Source organism: Vipera ursinii (assembly GCF_947247035.1).
Source record: "Vipera ursinii genome assembly, chromosome: 3".
NCBI lineage: Eukaryota > Metazoa > Chordata > Lepidosauria > Squamata > Viperidae > Vipera > Vipera ursinii.
This window is the reverse complement of record NC_139516.1, coordinates 200245730-200266888: the sequence shown is the minus strand read 5'-3', so window position 1 is coordinate 200266888 and position 21159 is coordinate 200245730. Positions and strand designations below refer to the sequence as shown.

At 46.6% G+C, this 21159-nt stretch overlaps 2 protein-coding genes across 2 annotated transcripts in view; one reads left to right on the top strand and one right to left on the bottom strand.

Annotated features, from left to right (window-relative positions):
* MTSS1 (MTSS I-BAR domain containing 1) overlaps positions 1–6527 on the top strand; it is a 155585-nt gene extending 149058 nt beyond the window's left edge. Inside the window, 3 exon segments of the mRNA XM_083357612.1 lie at positions 1568–1732; positions 2758–2920; positions 3177–6527. Coding sequence (XP_083213738.1) covers positions 1568–1732; positions 2758–2920; positions 3177–3859 — 1011 coding nt within the window. The 3' untranslated portion in view covers positions 3860–6527.
* Positions 6528–9936: 3409 nt separating this feature from the next.
* On the bottom strand, positions 9937–19610 carry NDUFB9 (NADH:ubiquinone oxidoreductase subunit B9). The gene is made up of 4 exons (XM_083357611.1): positions 19476–19610; positions 16207–16399; positions 14443–14556; positions 9937–10279 (listed from the first exon to the last, which is right to left on the bottom strand). Exons 1-4 carry the CDS (start codon positions 19559–19561, stop codon positions 10148–10150), a joined length of 525 nt encoding a protein of 174 aa, XP_083213737.1. The 5' UTR covers positions 19562–19610; the 3' UTR covers positions 9937–10147.
* Positions 19611–21159: the final 1549 nt, after the last annotated feature.

The window sequence follows — 21159 nt, the reverse complement described above, 5'->3', positions numbered from 1 at the left end:
TGAGCAGGGGGTTGGACTAGAAGACCTCAGAGATCCCTTCCAACTCTGTTACTCTATTATTCTGTTTATTTTAAAGGGGAAAAACGGTTTTTTACACCAAGGCACTCCTCAAAAAACCCCACAAGTTTTAAATGTGGACATTTGCCTCTAGATTCAAACCTACCCTGGAAGTGGCCATCAGATATTGAAAAACGGGGGGGGGGGGAGGAACTCATTGCACTTTTGAATTGAAAACCCCTCCACCTAAATAGTGTAAATATTCATTGGCAAAACACTTTTTTAAAGCTTCCTATACACCATTTATGCATACATGGTTTGATTTGTCTTGGATGATTGCAGGTTTTAAGATAAGTTACAGGTTTGATTCACGGACTCTGAGCTTTGTTAATTGATGGCCAGACTAGAGTAGACATTCGGTCCAAGAATGAGTAATTGCCTGTCAGCATTTTCTTCCCTTGCTTTCTCCTTAGCATATCAAGCAGATGCTTGTCAATGACAAACTTTTATTTATAGGTCAGAGATATCTATTTAGCAGAGACCCCCAACACATTCCACGTTTCAGTGGTCCAAAATATTACATTTGTAACCCTGCCCGATAAGGCAGTATTCTAATAGAAGAGAATATACGTAACTCAAGGTTGAAGTGAGGTTGGTTGTTTTCTTGCAGACATTTCATTACCCAACTAGGTTACGTCATCGGTACTAGAAGGGAGTGGGGTTAGGGTTAGGGTAAAATTTTATCTTATATTAAATAGCAATTCCTATTTTAAACTTGCTGGGAAACCAGACCTGAAGGAGAGGGGAATTGAGAAAACTAAGAGATCTACTGGTTGTGAGATTAGTTTTTAGCCTCCTAAACATGTATTTCAAGCTACAGGTTGTTGGAAGACTATCTCACATTCAGTCAACCTTTCATGGCCAGTGGTGATGGAGGATGATGTTGTTGGGATCATCATTAGTGGCCCATTTCCTTCCCACTGCTGTTTCTATAGTGTGGGTAGTTCTCAACTTACAACAATTCATTTAGTGACCATTCAAAGTTATGACACCGAAAAAAGTGACCTATGATCATTTTTCACGGTGTTATGACTGTTGCACAGGGTCCCTGTAATCCGCGTGATCAAAATTCAGATGCTTGGCAAGTGGTTCATATTAATGACACGGTTGACGTGTGATCCCCTTTTGTGGACCTTCTGAAATTAGTGGGGAAGCCATATTCATTTAATAACAGTGTAACGTAACAGCCGCAGTGATTCACGTCACAACTGTGGCAAGAAAAGTTGCAAAATGGGGCAAAACTTTACTTAACAACTATTTCACTTAGCAGCAGAAATGTTGAGCTCATCTGTGGTGTAAGCTGAGGACTACCTGTGCAGTTGAAAATACTAAGGATGACCCTTGAAAAATTTGCAAATATATCCATCTCGCCCGCATTTAAACTGGCCACTAAGTCTCAGGAAAAGGGAAGGGGCTCCATTGTCTGATGCATATTGGGTGTTTTTGTAAGAAGGTTGTGGGTCTGGAGGGAATCTGTGTAAGCTTTGAGTAATAGAGCTTTTTTTCATAGGATTGGGCTAAGCCCGGTCCTTATGACCAGCCCATGGTGAACACTTTGCAACGCCGCAAGGAAAAACGAGAAGCAGACTCTCCAGTGGGGGCTCAGAGTGGTCCGCCACTGCCCACAGAAGATCCTCAGAGGACCCGGAGCATGACTGTATCAGCAGCCCCAAAGGTGAAACTCTGCTTAACTCATGAGCTGATGTGTTGCTATTAAAAAGGTTCAAGGCACATCCTTGCTACCAAACCTCCCCTGGTCTTTGCTTTTAGCTTGATGTGATATGCAAGCAAATCATGGTTAATCTTCACAGCTCAGCACAATGTGTAGGACATCTAGGTCTACCTCCCCACTAATGGGTGATGTGGCTTGTTTGGTTTTTGGCTTACATTCTTTTGAAATCCAGCAGCTTGACAAGCCCAGAGTTGGCCGATTGTCTGGCTATATAGATACAGACAATTCTGAATGTTTTTTTTAAAGTGAGAAAATTGAAGCTTAGTTTACACATTATGCTAAGCTTCTTGTTTTCTGCAAATCGGGGCATTGGGTTGTTCTACAACCAAACTTAAACAATAATGTTGCCTTCTTCAACTAGGTATCCTTCAACCGTGGTGATAGATTTCTTTTATGGCAACCCAGATTAGCCGAAATATTTTGGGATGACAGAAAGTGTATTCCCAACACAGATGGAGAGAGGGGCCCGGGTAGGGCATGGGGTGTGCTTAAACCCGGTCTGGGTTGTGAATCAGAATCCAAGTGAAAAGAGACAGCCAGACTTTGCAGGAGGAGAGTGTTCGTGTGTTGTAAGGATATCCTAATCCTGTGGTGGCGAACCTATGAGACACATGCCACAGGTGGCACGCAGAGCCCTCTCTGTGGGCACGCATGCCGTCGCCCCCAGTCCTAGGCCTTCAGCTGGATTTATAAAACCTTTTCACTTTAGGCCTCCACCACCGTGTGCAAAAAATAAAAAAAGGTTCAATCAATCAATTTCAACTTCTCGCAGGGAAAAAAAAGGTCTCGTAAAGTTGGAATTGATTGATTGAACTTTTTAGTCCCACCCAGTCTGCCGTTACCACCGCGGCCACGCCCACCTGGCACCCAACGATACATAAGTGGGTTTTGGGTTGCAGTTTGGGCACTCGGTCTCTAAAAATGTTCGCCATCGCTGTCCTAACGAGAGACCTTCCTTGTGTTGATAGCAAGGAGAGGAGATGGAAGCCTGTGAAGAGCTGGCCTTGGCTCTTACTCGGGGGCTACAGCTGGACATTCAGAGAAGCAGCAGGGATTCCTTGCAGTGTTCCAGCGGCTACAGTACTCAGACCACCACACCTTGCTGTTCTGAGGATACGATTCCCTCACAGGGTAAGAAACGGGACCCTTCGGCGTCTCGCGTTTTTCAGCGCTTCTTGATTTTTGCTAGGGCAGGTCCCTCACCTTTGATTTCTTTTCCTTTGATCCTTCTTACTTTATATTAGTTATTATCTTCCTTTTTAAAACTCTTAATAAACATCATATCCAAGAAAAAAAAAGGAACTGTGTCGATTTAATACATTCACTGGATATTGCCAAGTTACTTTTGAAGATTTGCTGTTCTGACTCCCCTTTTTTGCCTTCCTAGTTTCAGATTACGACTACTTTTCTGTGAGTGGAGACCAAGACACTGAGCAGCAAGAATTTGACAAGTCTTCAACTATTCCAAGGAACAGCGACATCAGCCAGTCCTACCGTCGCATGTTCCATGCCAAGCGTCCAGCTTCCACTGCGGGCCTCCCAACCACCCTTGGCCCTGTGATCGTTACACCAGGCGTGGCCACCATCCGACGGACCCCTTCCACCAAGCCAGCGGTAAGGCGTGGGACCATTGGTGCGGGACCAATTCCCATTAAGACCCCCGTGATTCCCGTTAAGACTCCATCTGTGCCAGACGTGCCGGTGGGGCTTCCTGGTTTCCCGAGTGGGGCAGAAGAAAGCTCTGAGCAAAGTCCCGAGGCTGGAGGGGGCAGCACCCCCACCGTATGTACCTCCTTGTGGAGCGGGCAAGCGCCTGCCAGCTTTCCCGCCACCATTCAGAAGCCGAGCAGCACAGAGGATCAGAGACCGGCGGCGGCTGAAAACAAAGGAGAGGAGAATGAAAGAGAAGACGTCAGCATCACGGCTCCCCCATGCCAGCCCGTGCCCCATTCTGGTGGGCAGAACCCAGCGGAGGCCCCACAGGGCGAAGACATGCTGAATGCTATCCGCAGGGGCGTTAAGCTGAGGAAGACCACCACGAACGATCGCTCAGCACCCCGTATTTCCTAGACACTGAATCATTGCCCAGGTTGAGTGAAAAGAGGTGGACCTACCTGATGACATCAACTTTTGTGTCTCGGTCCATTATTGTACAATCAAGATTTTTTTTCTAGGAGAGACAGCTGGTGACGGTCTCTTAAAATGGGGAGGGGAGCTTAGAATTGGCCAGGTGAAATGCTTAAAGGAACATCTTCCCGACTATTATTATTTTTTTTCTTTTTTGTAAAGCTGGCTGATTATATTTTCCCCTGCACATTTTCAAGGTCTCCGTTCCTCTTTTTTTTCTCCCCAAAGGTGCCAAAATCCCGCTTACCCTTTTAATAACTCTTTGTAAAATGTATTCATTCACAAAAGGATGGCTGTCAGAAATGTCCAAGTAGTTAAATTTTAGCGAGGGCGTGGGGGTCCCCGGTGGTGATGCAGTTCTCCCTCTTGGACAGTTTTGTGGAGCACCTTGTCTATCATAGTTGGAGTCTCAAATTGTGTTCGTTTTCTTGTACAAAGTTCCTAGCAAGAACACAACTCCTCACTGAAATACAGTGAACTGTTCCCCTGCTGCAAAAGCAGGAAACGGAAGCTGATTAAAGCAATATATAATGGAAGAGAGAGAGAGAGAACGGCTTGTATTTGGTTAATTTTTAGGGATTAGGAAGGGAGGGGCTTAATTTGTTGCACAAAATGTAGCCTAGCAGGTAGTTTCATTGTAAATGCGTCCAAATAAGCCATAATGAATTACAGTGTTCATTTAAGTAAGGTGTTTCAAAGACTTTTGGGTACTGCCTGCTAGGTATTTTTCCTGTGTTGGCCCTATGAAAAGGACCGTGTTAAGATTACTTGCTTCTGTAAACCATGCGGTATGCTTTAATTTCCGGCCATCATGAAACCTCGTTATCCGTTTTTGTACCATCTTGGCAACAGGCTTAAACTTTGCATTCCTCTCTTCACTTTGTGTTCCTTAAAAGAAGTAAACAGAACACAACATAAAGACACTGTGAAGGCAGAAGGGTGTCTACGTTGATACAAAAATAAAAAATAAAGAGCAAAAAAAATTAAAAGAAAACCAGGGAGCTCTTAATTATAACTTTTTACCTTTTACTGGCTGTGCCCAGCAGGCTGGGTAGCCAACTAAATGGAAAACCTTCCCCAGTACTTTTAACAAAACAACTCATAGATGGATGGGCAACTAACTGGGAACTCCAGTAAAACTGCAAATGTTTCTTTTAAGGGGGACTGTTTTTCCAAAACCAGTTTGGGGTTGTTTTTTTCCTAAACACAAAATTTGGGGATTTTGGAAGGGACCGGAACACTCTTTAGATTTTATTTATTACAGTGGGAGGGGCATTCACAACTGGTTTTCATTTTTTTTTCTTTTCCCCCCACAGTAATTGGGGAAGGGGGGAGCACTGTTGTTAAATTTATAAATAAGATTTTTTTTTCTTAACATGGACATTGCCGTGGTATTTTCCGTTTCATGGGGTCAGTAGAAATGTGCATAACTCAGGCACCCCACCCCCGGTGTTTTTAAGTTTTGTGGTTTTCTGTTTTTTAAAAGCATTCTGCAGTCTAACTGGATACCGTCTGCCTTATTTCTACACGGGCGATGCTAGCAGAATTCTTGACTTCAGAGGGGTGTGTTTGTGGTTGCAGCGATGCGCCACTCATCGCGGAAGGAGCTGGGTTGTGAGTGCGCGCACACAATCTACTCTGCCATGGACGCTTGGGAGATTCGTATTGGCTGCCATCTTGCCTACGTAAACTTCTTATGCTTTAAATACATAACTGCATTGGATGTGAGATGTATTGTAATCCTGTTTATAGTCACTGTGTTCTATATACATTTACACAGCTGTGGTTGCTTAACACTTTTTCATTAGGGCGTCGGAAGCGAAAAGTTTAAAAGAAAAAAAAAAGGCATGATCCGAAATAACAAGCTTTTCTTCCTTCAGAAAAAATAATAATAAAAGTGCTGTCAAACTAACCCACCTGTTCTGAAAAAACAACGAGCAGATGCTCTCTGCAAATGATGCTCCGAGATTTCATTTTTCTTATCCACTTGAAAGAGGGAAGAAAAATGGACAAAAAGGGTGCAGGCTGACAAGCTGATTTTTTCTAAGCTTTTTTCTCCTTTTTTTTTTAAAAAAAGGTGTTTCTGTTTAGGGGGCTCAGGCACGCCCTTGCATTAACCCCCTTGCTTTCTGTGAAGCTCTACACGGGAGGTGATTTTTTTTTTATTTTTTTTTTTGAAAAAGCAAGTTGAGAAAACATTTTGGATGAAGCTGTATTTGAAAATGCAGCCGCCTTCTTCCTTTCAATACCAGAATTAAAACTCAGTTAAAATAATAATAATAATAATATTGCCAAAATTCAATGTTAACCTGTGGCAAACCACTTTGAATAGTACTGTTGGTTTTTTTTTTTTTTGAGGTTTCTTTCCCTTTTCTCTCTTTTGTGTTCCTTGCCTATTGTAACAGCAGCGTCACAAATGTAAAATGTTTCTAATGGTAAGTTCTCGTGGTTTAGTTGCTAGTTTGTAACGAGAGTTGACCTCTCTTTTCCCCATGCAGTGTTTTTGTTCCGAACTGCTAAAAATAAAAATAGCTGTTAACTGTGCTTCCCTTCTACCTTGTAATGAATGCTTCAAGCCTATATTACAAATAAAGACCTGCTGATAAACCTGCTTCTGGAGTGGTTTGTGTCTTTTGTGTCATCCAAGAAATCCTGCAGGATCTTTTTGGTCCCCTTTAATTATCAGGTGTGCCAGGCAATCTTCTCCGTGTTATGCCCTCCAAATATTCTGCAGTTTCTGAAAGTTGGGATCCTATAAATTTAGGGCAGGGGTAGGCAACCCTGTAAGGGACGCAGTGGCTCAGTGGGTTAGGACGCTGAGCTTGTCAATCAGAAGATCGGCAATTTGGCGGGTCGAATCCCGAGCGCCGCGTAACAGAGTGAGCGCCTGTTACTCGTCCCAGCTTCTGCCAACCTAGCATTTCGAAAGCACGTAAAAATGCAAGTAGAAAAATAGGGACCACTACGGTGGGAAGGTAACAGCGTTCCATGCACCTTTGGTGTCTAGTCATGCCGGCCACATGACCACGGAGACGTCCTCGGACAAGCGCTGGCTCTTCAGCTTTTTTTTTTAAATTTTTTTATTTTAATTCCATTTATATCCCGCCCTTCTCTGAAGACTCAGGGCGGCTTACAAGCTTAGCAGTAGCCTTCATTCTATGTATATGCCTGCTTATTAGGGCTTTCACTCACACCCCAAGCGGCATTATTACAAAGTCAGCTTAATTGCCCCCAACAATCTGGGTCCTCATTTTACCTACCTCGGAAGGGTGGAAGGCTGAGTCAACCTTGAGCCTGGTGGGATGCGAACCTGCACTAATTGCAGGCAGCTGGTGTTACTTAAGGAGGCATTAGCCAGATTCGCTTAACAACCAGGCTACTAACTCAACTGCAGTGATGCACTTAACAACTGTGGCAAGAAAGGCCATAAAATGGGGCAAAATTCACTTAAAACGTTTCACTTCGCAACAGAAATGGGCTCAGTTGTGGTCGTAAGTTGAGGACTACCTGTACTGAAGAAAAATTATTTTGCAAGGAACTGATTGTTCAGAAAGTTTTGGAGGCTGGGCTGTATTAGCTTCATTTCCAGGATGAGGCTTCTAATGTCATGGTTCTGACAGATGAAACTCTTTGAAAGAACTTCAAGGCATTGTTGACCTTAAAGAATCTTTATTCGAGAAGCATAGCATCGGCACTAACATAATCGAAGCCAAAAACTGAATCCGCCCCCTTGAGCACATAGTACAGGGGTGTCAAACTCAATTTCATTGAGGGCCGCATCAACATTGCAGTTGCCCTCAAGGGGCCGGGTGGTTGTGGCCTACTGGGTGGGCGTGGCCAGCTCTACATCGTTCACATCAAGGGTGCCTATGGGGGCCTGGGCAGGAGTGGGACAGATCTGAGGGTCTCTGGCAGAAGGAGGGTCTCTGGGCCAGGGCCAAGGCAGTGGGGGCCGTTCCCTCACTGTTTCTAGGGTGGCTTCGCGGGCCGCATGAAACCACTTTGCGGGCCGGATCTGGCCCCCGGGCCTTGTGTTTGACATGTCTGACATAGTATCAAAGCACAATTCCCTCCTCCAGTTAACAGTCATAAATCACATTCCCCAATTAGTTTGAAGCCCGGACTTCTCCTCCAGCCCACCAATTCTTATCTCTTATTTCAATAAACTTGGTTCTCACACTAGGTCCAGTGTTATTATATCTAGCTAGATTCTCATGCACATCCCCTCCCCCTCCCAGCAACATCTAACTCTAAAAGCAAAAAGAAAAATGGCTGCATCTCCTTTTGTCAGTGCAAAAACATCCGATTTTAGCGTTGACACCTGTGCTTTAATAAGTATGTGGAAAACATTAAGACAACCTCTGGCAAGTAAGGCGTTTGCCATTTTGTTCATCCTTAATCAAAGCAACTTCTGCAAAGCTCTTTGTTCTTAATTAGGAAAGCTCAACTCCTGTGACCTCCTGCTGCCTTTGAGCTCTCAGTTAAGGATCAGAGATGATTTCACAGGTACTCAAGGACCCATCTAGCCCTTTAAAAAAGCCTTATTGCAATTCTCTCTACATGGGGCTGCCCTTGAAGTGCACCCGGAGGCTTCAGCTGGTGCAAAATGCGGCCACGTGGGTGCTTATGGGAGTATCTCGATACTCCCACGTTACACCTCTCCTGGGCGAGCTGCATTGGCTTCCGGTTGCGCTCTGGGTGCGATTCAAGGTGCTGGTAATTACCTTTAAAGCCCTACATGGCTTAGGCCTGGGGTACTTGCGAGACCACCTGCTGCCTGTCAACCTCCCATCGCCCGGTTCGCTCCCAGAGTCGGCCTCCTCAGGGTTCCGTCGGCCAGGCAATGCCGGCTGGCGACCTCCAGGGGGAGACCCTTCTCTGTGGGTGCGCCGACCCTCTGGAATGAACTGCCTCCAGAGCTGCGGATGGCCCCTGACCTTCGGTCCTTCCGCCGTGACCTGAAGACAGGGTTGTTCCAACAAGCAGGCCTGGACTGACCATGGTTTTTAATTTGGTTTTTATTGTGTAAATTGTACCGTATTTCTTATATTCATTGTTTAATTCTTTTTTAATTTTTGTATTTTATGTCTCTTAATTTTTATTGTTGTGAGCTGCCCTGAGTCCTTAGGGAGAAGGGCGGCATATAAATTTAATAAATCCTAATCCTAATTTTAATAAATCCTAGCAACTTTTAATCGGGGTAATCCAGACCTCATTACCTGTGCCACAGGAAGCATGATTTTCAACAGGTCAATCCTTATGTATGTATGTATGTATGTAAACCATTTCTTACCAGCATCTTAGCATCTTAACCATTATCCTCAAAGCTCTTTGACCAACTTATTAGTATTAGACTACTACATTAGAAGCATTAGAAGGCTGCATTTTTGTATTCTGCTATAAGACAGATGCAGACAGAATCTGGCCAGGGAGCAGTTAACGCTGAGAATACACAACATGCTTATATTTGGAATAAGAACTGCAAAATTAAGAGTTGGGATCAGTGGTCCAAGGCAGTGGCCCCCAATCTTTTGGGCACCAGGGACCAGTTCCATGGAGAGAGGTTTTTCTGCGGACCGGAGGGACCGTGGTTTCACATGCTGCCTGCATCCTGCGAATGGGGCTTCACTTATTTGCGCGGCCTGGTCTCTGACATGCCGTGGACTGGTGCCGATCCATGGACTGGCGGGGTTGGGGACCCAAGGCGATTCTAGCTTTTCCAAGCTGTATTCTATGTACTCCAACTTCAATGGGAAAAGGATAAGAGCCTTTTTTCTGTCATGTATGCGCGCGCGCACACACACACACACACACACACAGTGACAGGATTACATAATGGATTCCTTTTGTTAACTACATCCCCTCTAGGCCAACACTGTGGAGCCGGGGTGTCAAGCCTGCTCGCATCACGGGCCATATGGTGATGTGAGTTTTCCGCCTTTGCGGTGCTAGGATGGTGTGGGCTGGATGTGGCCTGTGGGCCACGAGTTTGACATGCCTGAGTGTAAGTGAAGTATCCTGTGACTTACCTTAAGAGACGCTGCATGTCTTGCTTCTCAGAGAAAGACTGCTAAGGTAATCTGTATAGTAATGGCTAGGCAGGCAGGCAGGCTCACAGCTTGGTTTATATCAGACTTTATTGGGTTTGCTAGTACAGTAAAGCAACCGACCGGCTGCAGAAAGCTCACGGACCATTTCGTGGGGCTACACGGGCATTTCAGAAAGGAGCTTTTACACTGGGAACCTGCGAGGTTTAGTGACGTACTGCCACCAGAGAGGAGGCAGGTGTCCCTCTTTACGTGCTGGAGGAAGAGCTTCGGTGGTGGGACCTCCTGGTGGGGTTTCTTCCTGAAGCTGCTGAACCTGTCAATGAGAAACAGGCTTAGCCACCAGCCAGGGCCTGCAACATTTTTAATACACTTGAGGGGGAAAATTCTTAATTTAGGACACGTCTTAAGCAGCGTTTCCACATTACAGGTAGTCCTCTACTTAACAACAGATCATTTAGTGACTGTCCAAAGTCACGCCATTGAAAAAAGTAACTCGTCACCATCTTTCACACAAGCATTATTGCAGCATCTCCACGGTCACGTAATGCAAAGTTGGAGAATTGGCAACTGACTCATGTTTAGGAAAGTTGCCGTGTCCCGGGGTCACCTGATCACCTTTTGGGACCTGACAAGCAAAGTCAACGGAGAAGCCAGATTCACTTCACAACCGAGTTACTAACTTGTCATCTGCAGTGATTCACTTCACTGTGGCAAGAAAGGTTGCAAAATGGGGCAAAACTCACTTAACTGTTGCTTAGATACTAATTTTCGGCTCAATTGTGGTTGTAAGTTGAGGACTACCTGTATAACTAATGCATGACATTCTATCCAACAAGGAAACCCTCAGCCATGAGGTGGTGATGAGGCAGAGATGTGTGTGTGTGTGTGTGTGTGTGTGTGTGTGTGTGTGTGTGTTGTCTCAACAAGGCATCTGTTGTGATTCAGGGTCAGCCTGTGGGTTCGGCAGTTGGGTCGGACGACTCAGAGGAGGAGGGGGGTGTTGAAGACCTTGCTGAGGGGGTTGAAGATCTTGCTGATGATAGCCCTCAGGCAGGCCCCTCCCACTTGGTCACCATGGAGACCCAGCTGCGTGAGCCTGACAGTGTGGATGAAGATGACCCACAGCTGGCCCTGTTCAAGGACGCCCGACGCAGGAGGCAGTCAAGTAGGAGTAAACAGAGGAAGGCAGTGGGGCTTCTCGGAAGGAGGCTGAGAGAAGCCACGCCCTGAACTCTTTATAAAGGGAATGTGTGGGGAGGGCTGGTTTGCTGAAAGCAACCGCTCAGATAGTGTTTCAAAGCTCCGGTATCTTGGTTCGTGTCTTGTTTGTTTTAGTAATAAATTTGGCAGACGTTAATCCAGCCTCTTGCCGTTTGTAAAGGGGTTGCCTTTTCTGCAAGGCCGGTAGCAGGCTGGTACAGAACAGCATCTGTGTGCCTTTCAGACCACTTCGAACATTTGTTATAGAGGTAGTCCTCAACTTACAACCATTCATTTAGTGACTGTTCGAAGTTACAATGGCACTGAAAAGGGTGCCCTATTATTATTTTTCACACAACCATTAAGCAGCATCCTCACAGCCACGTCATCAAAATTCACATGCTTGGCAGATTGGCTCACATTCATGACAGTTGCAATGGCCCAGGGGCATGTGATCACCTTCTGTGATCTTCTGACAAGCGAATCCAATGGGGGAGGCCAGATTCACCAGTTTGCCAATTTAACCATTACAGTGATTCACTTAACAACTGTGGCAAGGAAGGCCGTAAAGTGGAGCAAAACCCACTTAGCAATTGCTTAGCAATAGAAACTTTGGGCTCAATTGGGGTCGTACGTTCAAGACTACCTGTAATTCAAAAGAAGCTTCCAGCAACAAGGATTTGCTTAATTTCTTGGAGGGAGGGAAGGAGGGAGGGAGGGAGGATGTGTATGTGTATGTATATGTATATGTGTGTTGTTTTGTAAGATAGCTGCAAGGGGGAGGGGGGAGAAACTTCGATAGAAGCATTTTTAAAGGCAAATTATCCCTGTCAAGCATGAAAAGCCTTAATACGGCAGTTCGTAAACTTAATGCACCCCGAATCCAGTTTTTAAAAACCAGCAACGGTAACAATGTCACTATAATCTGCAAACAGTCTCTCTAAAGACACTTGGGAGTGTTTTGACTAAAAGTTCAAAAAATATAGTAATATTGCTATAAAAAGTCCCCCCCCCTCAATCCATTTAAATGCCTGTTTGGAAATTCAGGGATGAATAGAAAAGAATAGTGCTGTTAGAAGTTGGGAGATTGCTCTAAATGGACAGAGGCAGAATTAATGCATCGAATGCTAGACCAGCGCAACGGGTCAAGTTCACTTTGATGTGAACTTAGGGATTTGGTGACTTTAGGGATCTCGCGTGCTTCAGTACTAAAGGCAAAAACACGCCTCGGAGAAGATGTCAGCATTTAATCACGTTGGCACTTTCTCAAAGAAGCCATATCGTTTTCCAAACTTGCAAGCAGCCACATGATCCCAGTGAAAATCTGGAATGAAGGAGCCAAAGGGTAGGGTATGTCTTTGTATGATTGTCATTCTCCAAGCACATTATTTACCTGAGCCCAGGTGGCTATGTGAGCCCCAGAAAAGAGATGGAGGAGGAAAGAAAAAAACAAAGAGAAAGCAAGAGGGAGGGAGGGAGGCAGGGAAGGAAGGAAGGGAGGGAGGGAGGGGAGGAAGGAAGGAAGGAAGGAAGGAAGCAAGGAAGGAGAGGGAGGGAGGGAGGGGAAGGAAGGAAGGAAGGAAGGGCAGGGAGGGAGGGAGGGAGGGAGGGAGGAAGGAAGGAAGGAAGGAAGGAAGGAAGGAAGGAAGGGAGGAAGGGAGGGCAGGGAGTGAGGAAGGCAGGAAGGAAGGAAGGAAGGGCAGGTAGGGAGGGAGGAAGGAAGGGCAGGAAGGAAGGAAGGAAGGAAGGAAGGAAGGACGGGGAGGGAAGGAGGAAGGAAGGGCAGGAAGGAAGGGCAGGGAGGGAGGGAGGGAGGAAGGAAGGAAGGAAGGAAGGAAGGAAGGAAGGAAGGAAGGAAGGAAGGAAGGGAGGAAGGGAGGGCAGGGAGTGAGGAAGGCAGGAAGGAAGGAAGGAAGGGCAGGGAGGGAAGGAGGAAGGAAGGGCAGGAAGGAAGGAAGGAAGGGCAGGGAGGGAGGGAGGAAGGAAGGGCAGGAAGGAAGGAAGGAAGGAAGGAAGGAAGGAAGGAAGGAAGGAAGGAAGGAAGGGCGGGGAGGGAGGGAGGGAGGGAGGAAGGAAGGAAGGAAGGAAGGAAGGAAGGGCAGGGAGGGAGGGAGGAAGGAAGGGCAGGAAGGAAGGAAGGAAGGAAGGAAGGAAGGAAGGAAGGAAGGAAGGGAGGAAGGAAGGGCGGGGAGGGAAGGAGGAAGGAAGGGCAGGAAGGAAGGAAGGAAGGAAGGGCAGGGAGGGAGGGAGGAAGGAAGGAAGGAAGGAAGGAAGGAAGGAAGGGAGGGCAGGGAGTGAGGAAGGCAGGAAGGAAGGAAGGAAGGGCAGGGAGGGAAGGAGGAAGGAAGGGCAGGAAGGAAGGAAGGAAGGGCAGGGAGGGAGGGAGGGAGGAAGGAAGGGCAGGAAGGAAGGAAGGAAGGAAGGAAGGGAAGGAAGGAAGGAAGGAAGGAAGGAAGGAAGGAAGGAAGGAAGGAAGGGCGGGGAGGGAGGGAGGGAGGGAGGAAGGAAGGAAGGAAGGAAGGGCAGGGAGGGAGGGAGGAAGGAAGGGCAGGAAGGAAGGAAGGAAGGAAGGAAGGAAGGAAGGAAGGGAGGAAGGAAGGGCGGGGAGGGAAGGAGGAAGGAAGGGCAGGAAGGAAGGAAGGAAGGAAGGGCAGGGAGGGAGGGAGGGAGGAAGGAAGGAAGGGAGGAAGGAAGGGAGGAAGGGAGGGCAGGGAGTGAGGAAGGCAGGAAGGAAGGAAGGAAGGGCAGGGAGGGAAGGAGGAAGGAAGGGCAGGAAGGAAGGAAGGAAGGGCAGGGAGGGAGGGAGGAAGGAAGGGCAGGAAGGAAGGAAGGAAGGAAGGAAGGAAGGAAGGAAGGAAGGAAGGAAGGAAGGAAGGAAGGAAGGAAGGAAGGAAGGGGAGGGAGGGAGGGAGGGAGGGAGGGAGGGAGGAAGGAAGGAAGGAAGGAAGGAAAGAAGGAAGGAAGGATATACAGCATGCTGAATCTGAAGCTCCCTTGGTAAACAGGACCAGTCTGGTGAGGCTTTTGATAAAGACCTTTCTCCTCTAAGGCGCTCATTTTACTCTTTAGCTGTCCACTCTAAAAAAGAATTAACACTTCCGGCTCCCCCACAACCCCAAGGACTAAAGGACGCAGAACAGTAGGTGATGATGGTCCATGAGGGGGCATTTTAAGACCCGTATTCCAAGGTCTCACCCAACAAACTCCACTCTGTGACTTGCTTCAAAATTATTTCACGTGGAAAAGTAATTGTAAAATAAAAGTCCGATAACCAACCTCCTTGTCCCAACTTTCCAGGCGCAGCTTCTTCCATTGTTCTCTCTTAGCAAAGTAATCTGGGTACATTGCCTTCTCTGATGGATGCCACATGTCTAGGACCCATTCAGGTGACTACAAGGCAGGAGCATAAGAACAAAAGGTTATCCACTGTTATCTTTCAAGGAATAATAGTCGTCTTCTTGCTCTTTTATGTAGGTTTATTATGTACAGTCTCCTTCTAATAATGGTTAGACCAGGGGTCTTCAAACATGGCCCTTTTATGACTTGTGGACTTCAACTCCCAGAATTCCTCAGCCAGCAAAGCTGGCTGAGGAATTCTGGGAGTTGAAGTCCACAAGTCATAAAAGGGCCAAGTTTGAAGACCCCCGGGTTAGACTGTGGTTGTTGGTCTGCTTAAACCAATGTTTGTCAACCTCGGCAACTTTAAAGATGTGTGGATTTCAACTCCCAGAACTGTTCAGCCAAAATGCTGGATGAAGAATTCTGGGAGCTGAAGTCCATACATCTTAATGTTGCTGAGGTTGAGAAACACTGTTTAAAACCAAAATGATAAAGACTCCAAAGATACTATTTCCTGCATTGGAAGTCTTAGTTCCAGAAAACTACTGGATTATCTTGGTATGGCAAGTTTAGTAACTTTTAAGAATCAGAGCATTTTAGAAGAAAAAGTTATTCCTACCTGCAGACTAAGATAAGAGCAATAAGTATTTCGATGCTCATAATGCTTTTTCCTTCTAATTTTGGATATTTACTTAGGCAGCATGTTTCTATGTAGTATCAAACAAAAAAATTTGGAGGCTTACACAGGGATAAAAAAAATACACCTGTGGTTTGAAAATAAAAATGGCAACATAATAATGCAATAGTAAAACAATCAAAATTAAAAGATAAGGTAGGAACAACCAATCAGGGCTCCTGGAACAGCTTTACCTGCAAAAGTTCCAGAAAAACCATCCAAAGGGGGTTGATCTAGCCTCATCTCACAGGAAGGCTGTTGGTGCTGCTACAGATATTTTAGAAGTAGAAGGCACATTTTAATGGCAGGGTGATGTCTCAAGACAATTAGATCCTTGTCTTAACAACTATTCAGTGCATAAAACAACTGTCCAGTGATGTGGAGAATGTGCTACCTCCAGATCACTTTGTGTGGCTCAAACAGCCTCTGGACATCTAAAGCACTGGCTGCAAACATGAAACACCGCTGTATACAGAACTGTCTGGTGGTCCTCTTGAGCTTCTGCAGTTTGGCACCAACTTTCTAGAACCTTTGGTTCCTTCATATCCCCTATTACAGGGGTCTTCAAACTTGGCCCTTTGAGGACTTGTGGACTTCAACTCCTAGAATTCCTCAGCCAGGCACGCTGGCTGAGGAATTCTGGGAGTTGAAGTCCACAAGTCATCAAAGGGCCAAGTTTGAAGACCCCTGCCCTATTAGCTCTCTCTTCAAACTGGAGGTCAAGCAGAAGAGCTCCTCCAGGCATAGTGTGCCCTGCCCCTGAGTTTTCTCCCATGTCTTTAGGATCTTGCCAACTCAGATGGAGGCTGGGCCACTGATGCTCATTAATGTTGAGGTCTGAACAACTTCCCTGTGGCCTTCATTCATGGATTCTTCCTCAGAACTAAAGAGCAATTTTGTATTTTATGAGGAATCTCCTACTTACTCATGACAGTTACTGAAAACTCTTGGGATTAAGAATGCCAATATTTTGCAACATATGCAGGAACTGATTATGCGTAATGCCTGCCCTGTCGTCTCCTGACCTTGAAGCAGTCGTATCTCTCATAGCTCGTGCCACCTGGGGAATCAGGAAAGATGTAAGGCTGAGGATGTTGCTTTTCCCAAAATTCTTCTTCAGCGGCCATCAACAGCCTGGTTGCTTTAATCATGTCTTTTTCATCCTTGTGCTCATCAAACCGTGCTCTCAGCAGACAGGCATTGTATCTAAATTTATCCCTGAGAATATCAAAGATAGCATTTATTCCAAGAAAGAATAAACCATAACTATCTTTTGAACTGATGAATACTTTTTGCCTTTTATTTAATGAATGGGGAATTTCACTCATTGATTCGACATCTGAGGATGACAAGGGCGCACCTGCTCAGCTTTCTTGGCAAGAATTATAAGGCTGGAAGGGACCCTGGAGGTCTTCTAGTCCAATAAACTACCCAAGGCAGGAGTCCTCACACCATTTCAGACAAAATGGTTGTCCAATATTTTCTCAGAAACCTCCAACAATGGTGCACCCACAAGTCCCAAGAAACACTTCTTAATGGTTTCACTACTTGAAAGAGTTCTCACTGCCAGGAAATTCCTTGTTTCTAGGTTGGCTCTTCCTCTGTTGAGCTTCCACTTCAACTTCTGTCCCCCACCCCCGCTGTTTTGGAGAACAAATCAACCCCCTTCTTCCCTGTTACGCCCCTTCAAGTATTGGAAGGCTGCTATCATGTCAAGAGCATGGAAGAGGTTTGCCACTGACTTCTTCAAAGCTGGCTGGGTAACTTTGGGCCAGCCACTCAAGCCCAACACATCTCAAAGGGTTGTTCTTGTAGGGAAAATAGCAGGTGAAAGCATAAATAAAAGTGGGATTAAAATATAGCAAGAACACACTCCTGAATGAAGGCGAATATACGTGTCCCAGGATAATGTTGCCGGATCCAATCTGGGTCGGTCACCGGGACCAGATGTTTTTGTCTTCCGAGCTTTTGGCCTCTTTCTCTGAAGATGGGCTCCCGGCACGAATCCAAAAGCTCAGAAGACAAAAACCTCTGTTCCTGGTGATCAACCCACTCTGGATCCTGGAATACACTCCTTAAAAACTTGCAAGTAGATAAAGTATGTAGAATGGCCACTAGAGGGCCCTAATAGCCAAATATTGTCCTATAGTGCAAAGGTCCCCAACCTTTTTTTATTTTATTTTTATTTTATTTTAATCCCATTTATATCCCGCCCTTCTCCGAAGACTCAGGGCGGCTTACAAGCTAAGCACGAATCAAATGTGCTTAGCAATAGCCTTCATTCTATGTATATGCCTGCTTATTAGGGCTTTCGGGCCCCCCCAAGCGGCATTATTATTACAAAGTCAGCTTATTGCCCCCAACAATCTGGCACCAGGGACCTGGTTCCTTGGAGAAAGGTTTTTCTACGGACCAGTGTGTGTGTAGTTTTGTGTGCTGCCTGCATCCCATGGATGGGGCTTTGCTTGTTTGTGCGGACCGGTTGCTGGCATGCCGCGGCCCAGTTCCGGTCCACGGCCTGGGGTTGGGGACCCCTGCTATAGTGAATCAAGTTACATGATTTATACTCAACTGTAAACAACCATATTACATTTTAAATGGATTAAGGGGGGGAGGGTTCCTCCTAAATAAGTGGAACTTTTGTTATTGGGCATCAGAGTTGCCTTTGGCGAGATGAGCAGCATGTAAGTTTAATAAATATTTTTTTTTGTAGGGCTGAAAGTACTATATAGTGCAATACTTATTTCTGAAGCTAAATTCTTTTGTTTTCCTTCATAGAAGAAAAAAACGCAACCTCCTACCTCACCCCGTCATCCTAATTTGCCTGTTGTTGTTGTTGTTAGTTGCGAAGTCGTGTCCGACCCATCGCGACCCTATGGACAACGTTCCTCCAGGCTTTCCTGTCCTCTACCATCTTCTGGAGTCCATCTAGGCTCACGCCTACTGCTTCAGTGACTCCGTCCAGCCACCTCATTCTCTGTCGTCCCCTTCTTCTCTTGCCCTCAACCTTTCCCAGCATTAGGCTCTTCTCTAGCGAGTCCTTCCTTCTCATTAGGTGGCCAAAGTATTTGAGTTTTAGCTTCAGGATCTGGCCTTCTAAAGAGCAGTCAGGGTTGATCTCCTCTAGGACTGACCGGTTTGATCGCCTTGCAGTCCAAGGGACTCGCAGGAGTCTTCTCCAGCACCAGAGTTCAAAGGCCTCAATTCTTTGGCGCTCAGCCTTTCTTATGGTCCAGCTTTCACTGCCATACATTGCAACTGGGAAGACCATAGCCTTGACTATACGCACTTTTGTTGACAGGGTGATGTCTCTGCTTTTTAGTGTGCTGTCTAGATTTGCCATGGCTTTCCTCCCCAGGAGCAAGCGTCTTTTAATTTCTTGACTACAGTCCCCATCTGCAGTGATCTTGGAGCCCAGGAAAATAAAATCTGTCACTACCTCCATTTCTTCCCCATCTATTTGCCAGGAATTGAGAGGGCCGGATGCCATGATCTTGGTTTTCTTAATGTTAAGTTTCAACCCAACTTTTGCACTCTCCTCCTTCACTCGCAGCAAGAGGGTCTTTAGTTCCTCTTCACTTTCTGCCATTAGAGTGGTATCATCTGCATACCTTAGGTTGTTGAATTTGCCTAGTTCAATATATATATATTTATTTGCAAGTGCTAATATGTTGAGCCCAACAAGAAGAACCAAGCGCAATATGCAACGGTGTCTATTTAAACCTTGCTTAATAAACAAAACTGGCTCGTCTGACAGTATGTTTTACCAATATCCCAGTGAGGTTAACAAGCCATTATTATTATTTTTTTTTAACTGCCACTCACTTAACAAGATCTATTTCCTGAATGAATCCCAGCCACTTCAACTCTCTTATCTCCTAATCAGGCTGGGCAATCTGCCGGATTCAGCAAAGCACGGCTAGCCCAACCACGGCCCGATCCCGGCCCCGCAGCCTTTCTGTCCGTCTGAACCCAGAGGTGTCGTGGGGAAAAAAGAAAAAAAAAAGGGGCCACCGACACGCGGGTTAACTCGGCTTAGGATCGGCGCAAGAAAAGCGCAACGGAGGAGGGGAAAAAAGCGCAGAGGCGCCGGTATATTAAAAGAGAAGAGAGGGCGGGGAGAGAAAAGGCTCTTCAGAGGCTGCAAATCGCCCCCACGTTAAGACTACAACGCCCAGACACACCGGGGGTCGGCGAGGGTTGGGGATGATGGGGATGGGTGTCCTCTCGCCAGTCAGGAGGCAGCGGAGGCCCGTGCGGGCTGCGACGCGGGGCCGGCAGGCCGGCGACTCACCGATGGATACACCAGGACTCGAGGTGCCGCACGGCTCGCTTGTAGAGCCGCAGCACCTTCTGCCGATGCGACAGGTAGCCCGCCATTTTGGCGGCACCCCCGGTCGACTTTCAGGCCCGGAACTGGGGGTGGGTGGGCGGGGTTTGTAGGAACAGCGCCGCAGGGGCTGACGGGAGCGCGAGGACGTCCGTCCTCTAGAGAGAGAAAGGCTAGACCAGGGGTCGGCAACCTCGGCTCTTTTATGACTCGTGGACTTCAACTCCCAGAATTCCTGAGCCAGCGTAGCTGGCTCAGGAATTCTGGGAGTTGAAGTCCACGAGTCATAAAAGAGCCGAGGTTGCCGACCCCTGGTCTAGACTCTAGAGCAGGGGTAGGGAACCTCGGCTCTTTTACGACTCATGGACTTCAACTCCCAGAATTCCCGAGTCAGCAGAGCTGACTCAGGAATTCTGGGAGTTGAAGTCCACGAATCGTAAAAGAGCCGAGGTTGCCTACCCCTGCTCTAGAGTGACACGCCGCCACTGAAGCCTCCCTCACGGGCTCTTGACAGGCGCCATCGATACGGAATGTGCCCGACGGAAGGCTGTGTGTGTGTGTGTGAGAGAGAGAGAGGGAGGGGGCTCAGGAAGGGTGTCTCTTTATAACCCTCGGGAATCTATAACGGTTTTTTACGGTTTATATTTCTTAGTTTCCTATCTCTAGGAGTAATCTTCCCTCCTCCTCCTCGTCCTCCTGGGGCGGATATGACGTTAGCTGCTTGATATGAACCCATGGAGATAACAATTAGAGGGGCCTCTCTGCCGCCCTTAGGAGAATCACAGTATCGCAGGGTTGGAAGGGACCTTGGAGGACATCTAGTCCAACCCCCTGCTCAAGCAGGAGACCCTTAGAGAATCGTAGAATAACGGAAGAGACCTTGGAGGACATCTAGTCCAACCCCCTGCTCAAGCAGGAGACCCTTAGAGAATCGTAGCATAACGGAAGAGACCTTGGAGGACATCTAGTCCAGCCCCCTGCTCAAACAGGAAACCCTTATGGAATCCTAGAATCACAGAGTTGGAAGGGGCCATAGAGGTCATCTAGTCCAATGCCTTGCTCAGGCAGGACACTCTTACAGAATTGTAGTATAACAGAAGGGACCATGGAGGGCATCTAGTCCAACCCCATTCTCAAGCAGGAGACCCTTAGAGAATCACAGAGTTGGAAGGGACTATGGAGGGAGAGAGTCTAGTGGGGGTAGAATATTTAACTGGCAGATTAATATTATATTTAGATGTAATACATCTATAATATATAATATAGTATTAGTATAGCATAGGGACGTGGTGGCTCAGTGGGTTAGGACGCTGAGCTTGTTGATCAGAAGGTCTGCAGTTTGGCCGGTGGAATCCCGAGTTCCGCGTAACAGAGTGAGCGCCTGTTACTCGCCCCAGCTTCTGCCAACCTAGCAGTTCGAAAGTTCCGTGCGCCTTTGGCGTCTAGTCATGCCGGCCACATGACCACGGAGACGTCCTCGGACAAGCAGGGGGAACCTTTCCCTTTAATTGTATTGAACTGCAATGTGATGTAATTTTCATATTTTGTGGATGCATTTTGTGTGGCTTGACGTGTGTCTGCAAGACCAGAATTATATATATGATATACATGATATAATACATAATAAATATAATATTAGGGTAGAGTT

Coding starts and splice junctions, on each gene's coding strand:
- NDUFB9 (XM_083357611.1), bottom strand. CDS start 19,561: ATGGCGGGCTACCTGTCGCATCGGCAGAAGGTGCTGCGGCTCTACAAG. Junction 14,557..16,206: donor AGAGATACGACTGCTTCAAG/GTCAGGAGACGA, acceptor CCTGCCTTGTAG/TCACCTGAATGGGTCCTAGA. Junction 10,280..14,442: donor TGGAAAGTTGGGACAAGGAG/GTTGGTTATCGG, acceptor TCTCATTGACAG/GTTCAGCAGCTTCAGGAAGA.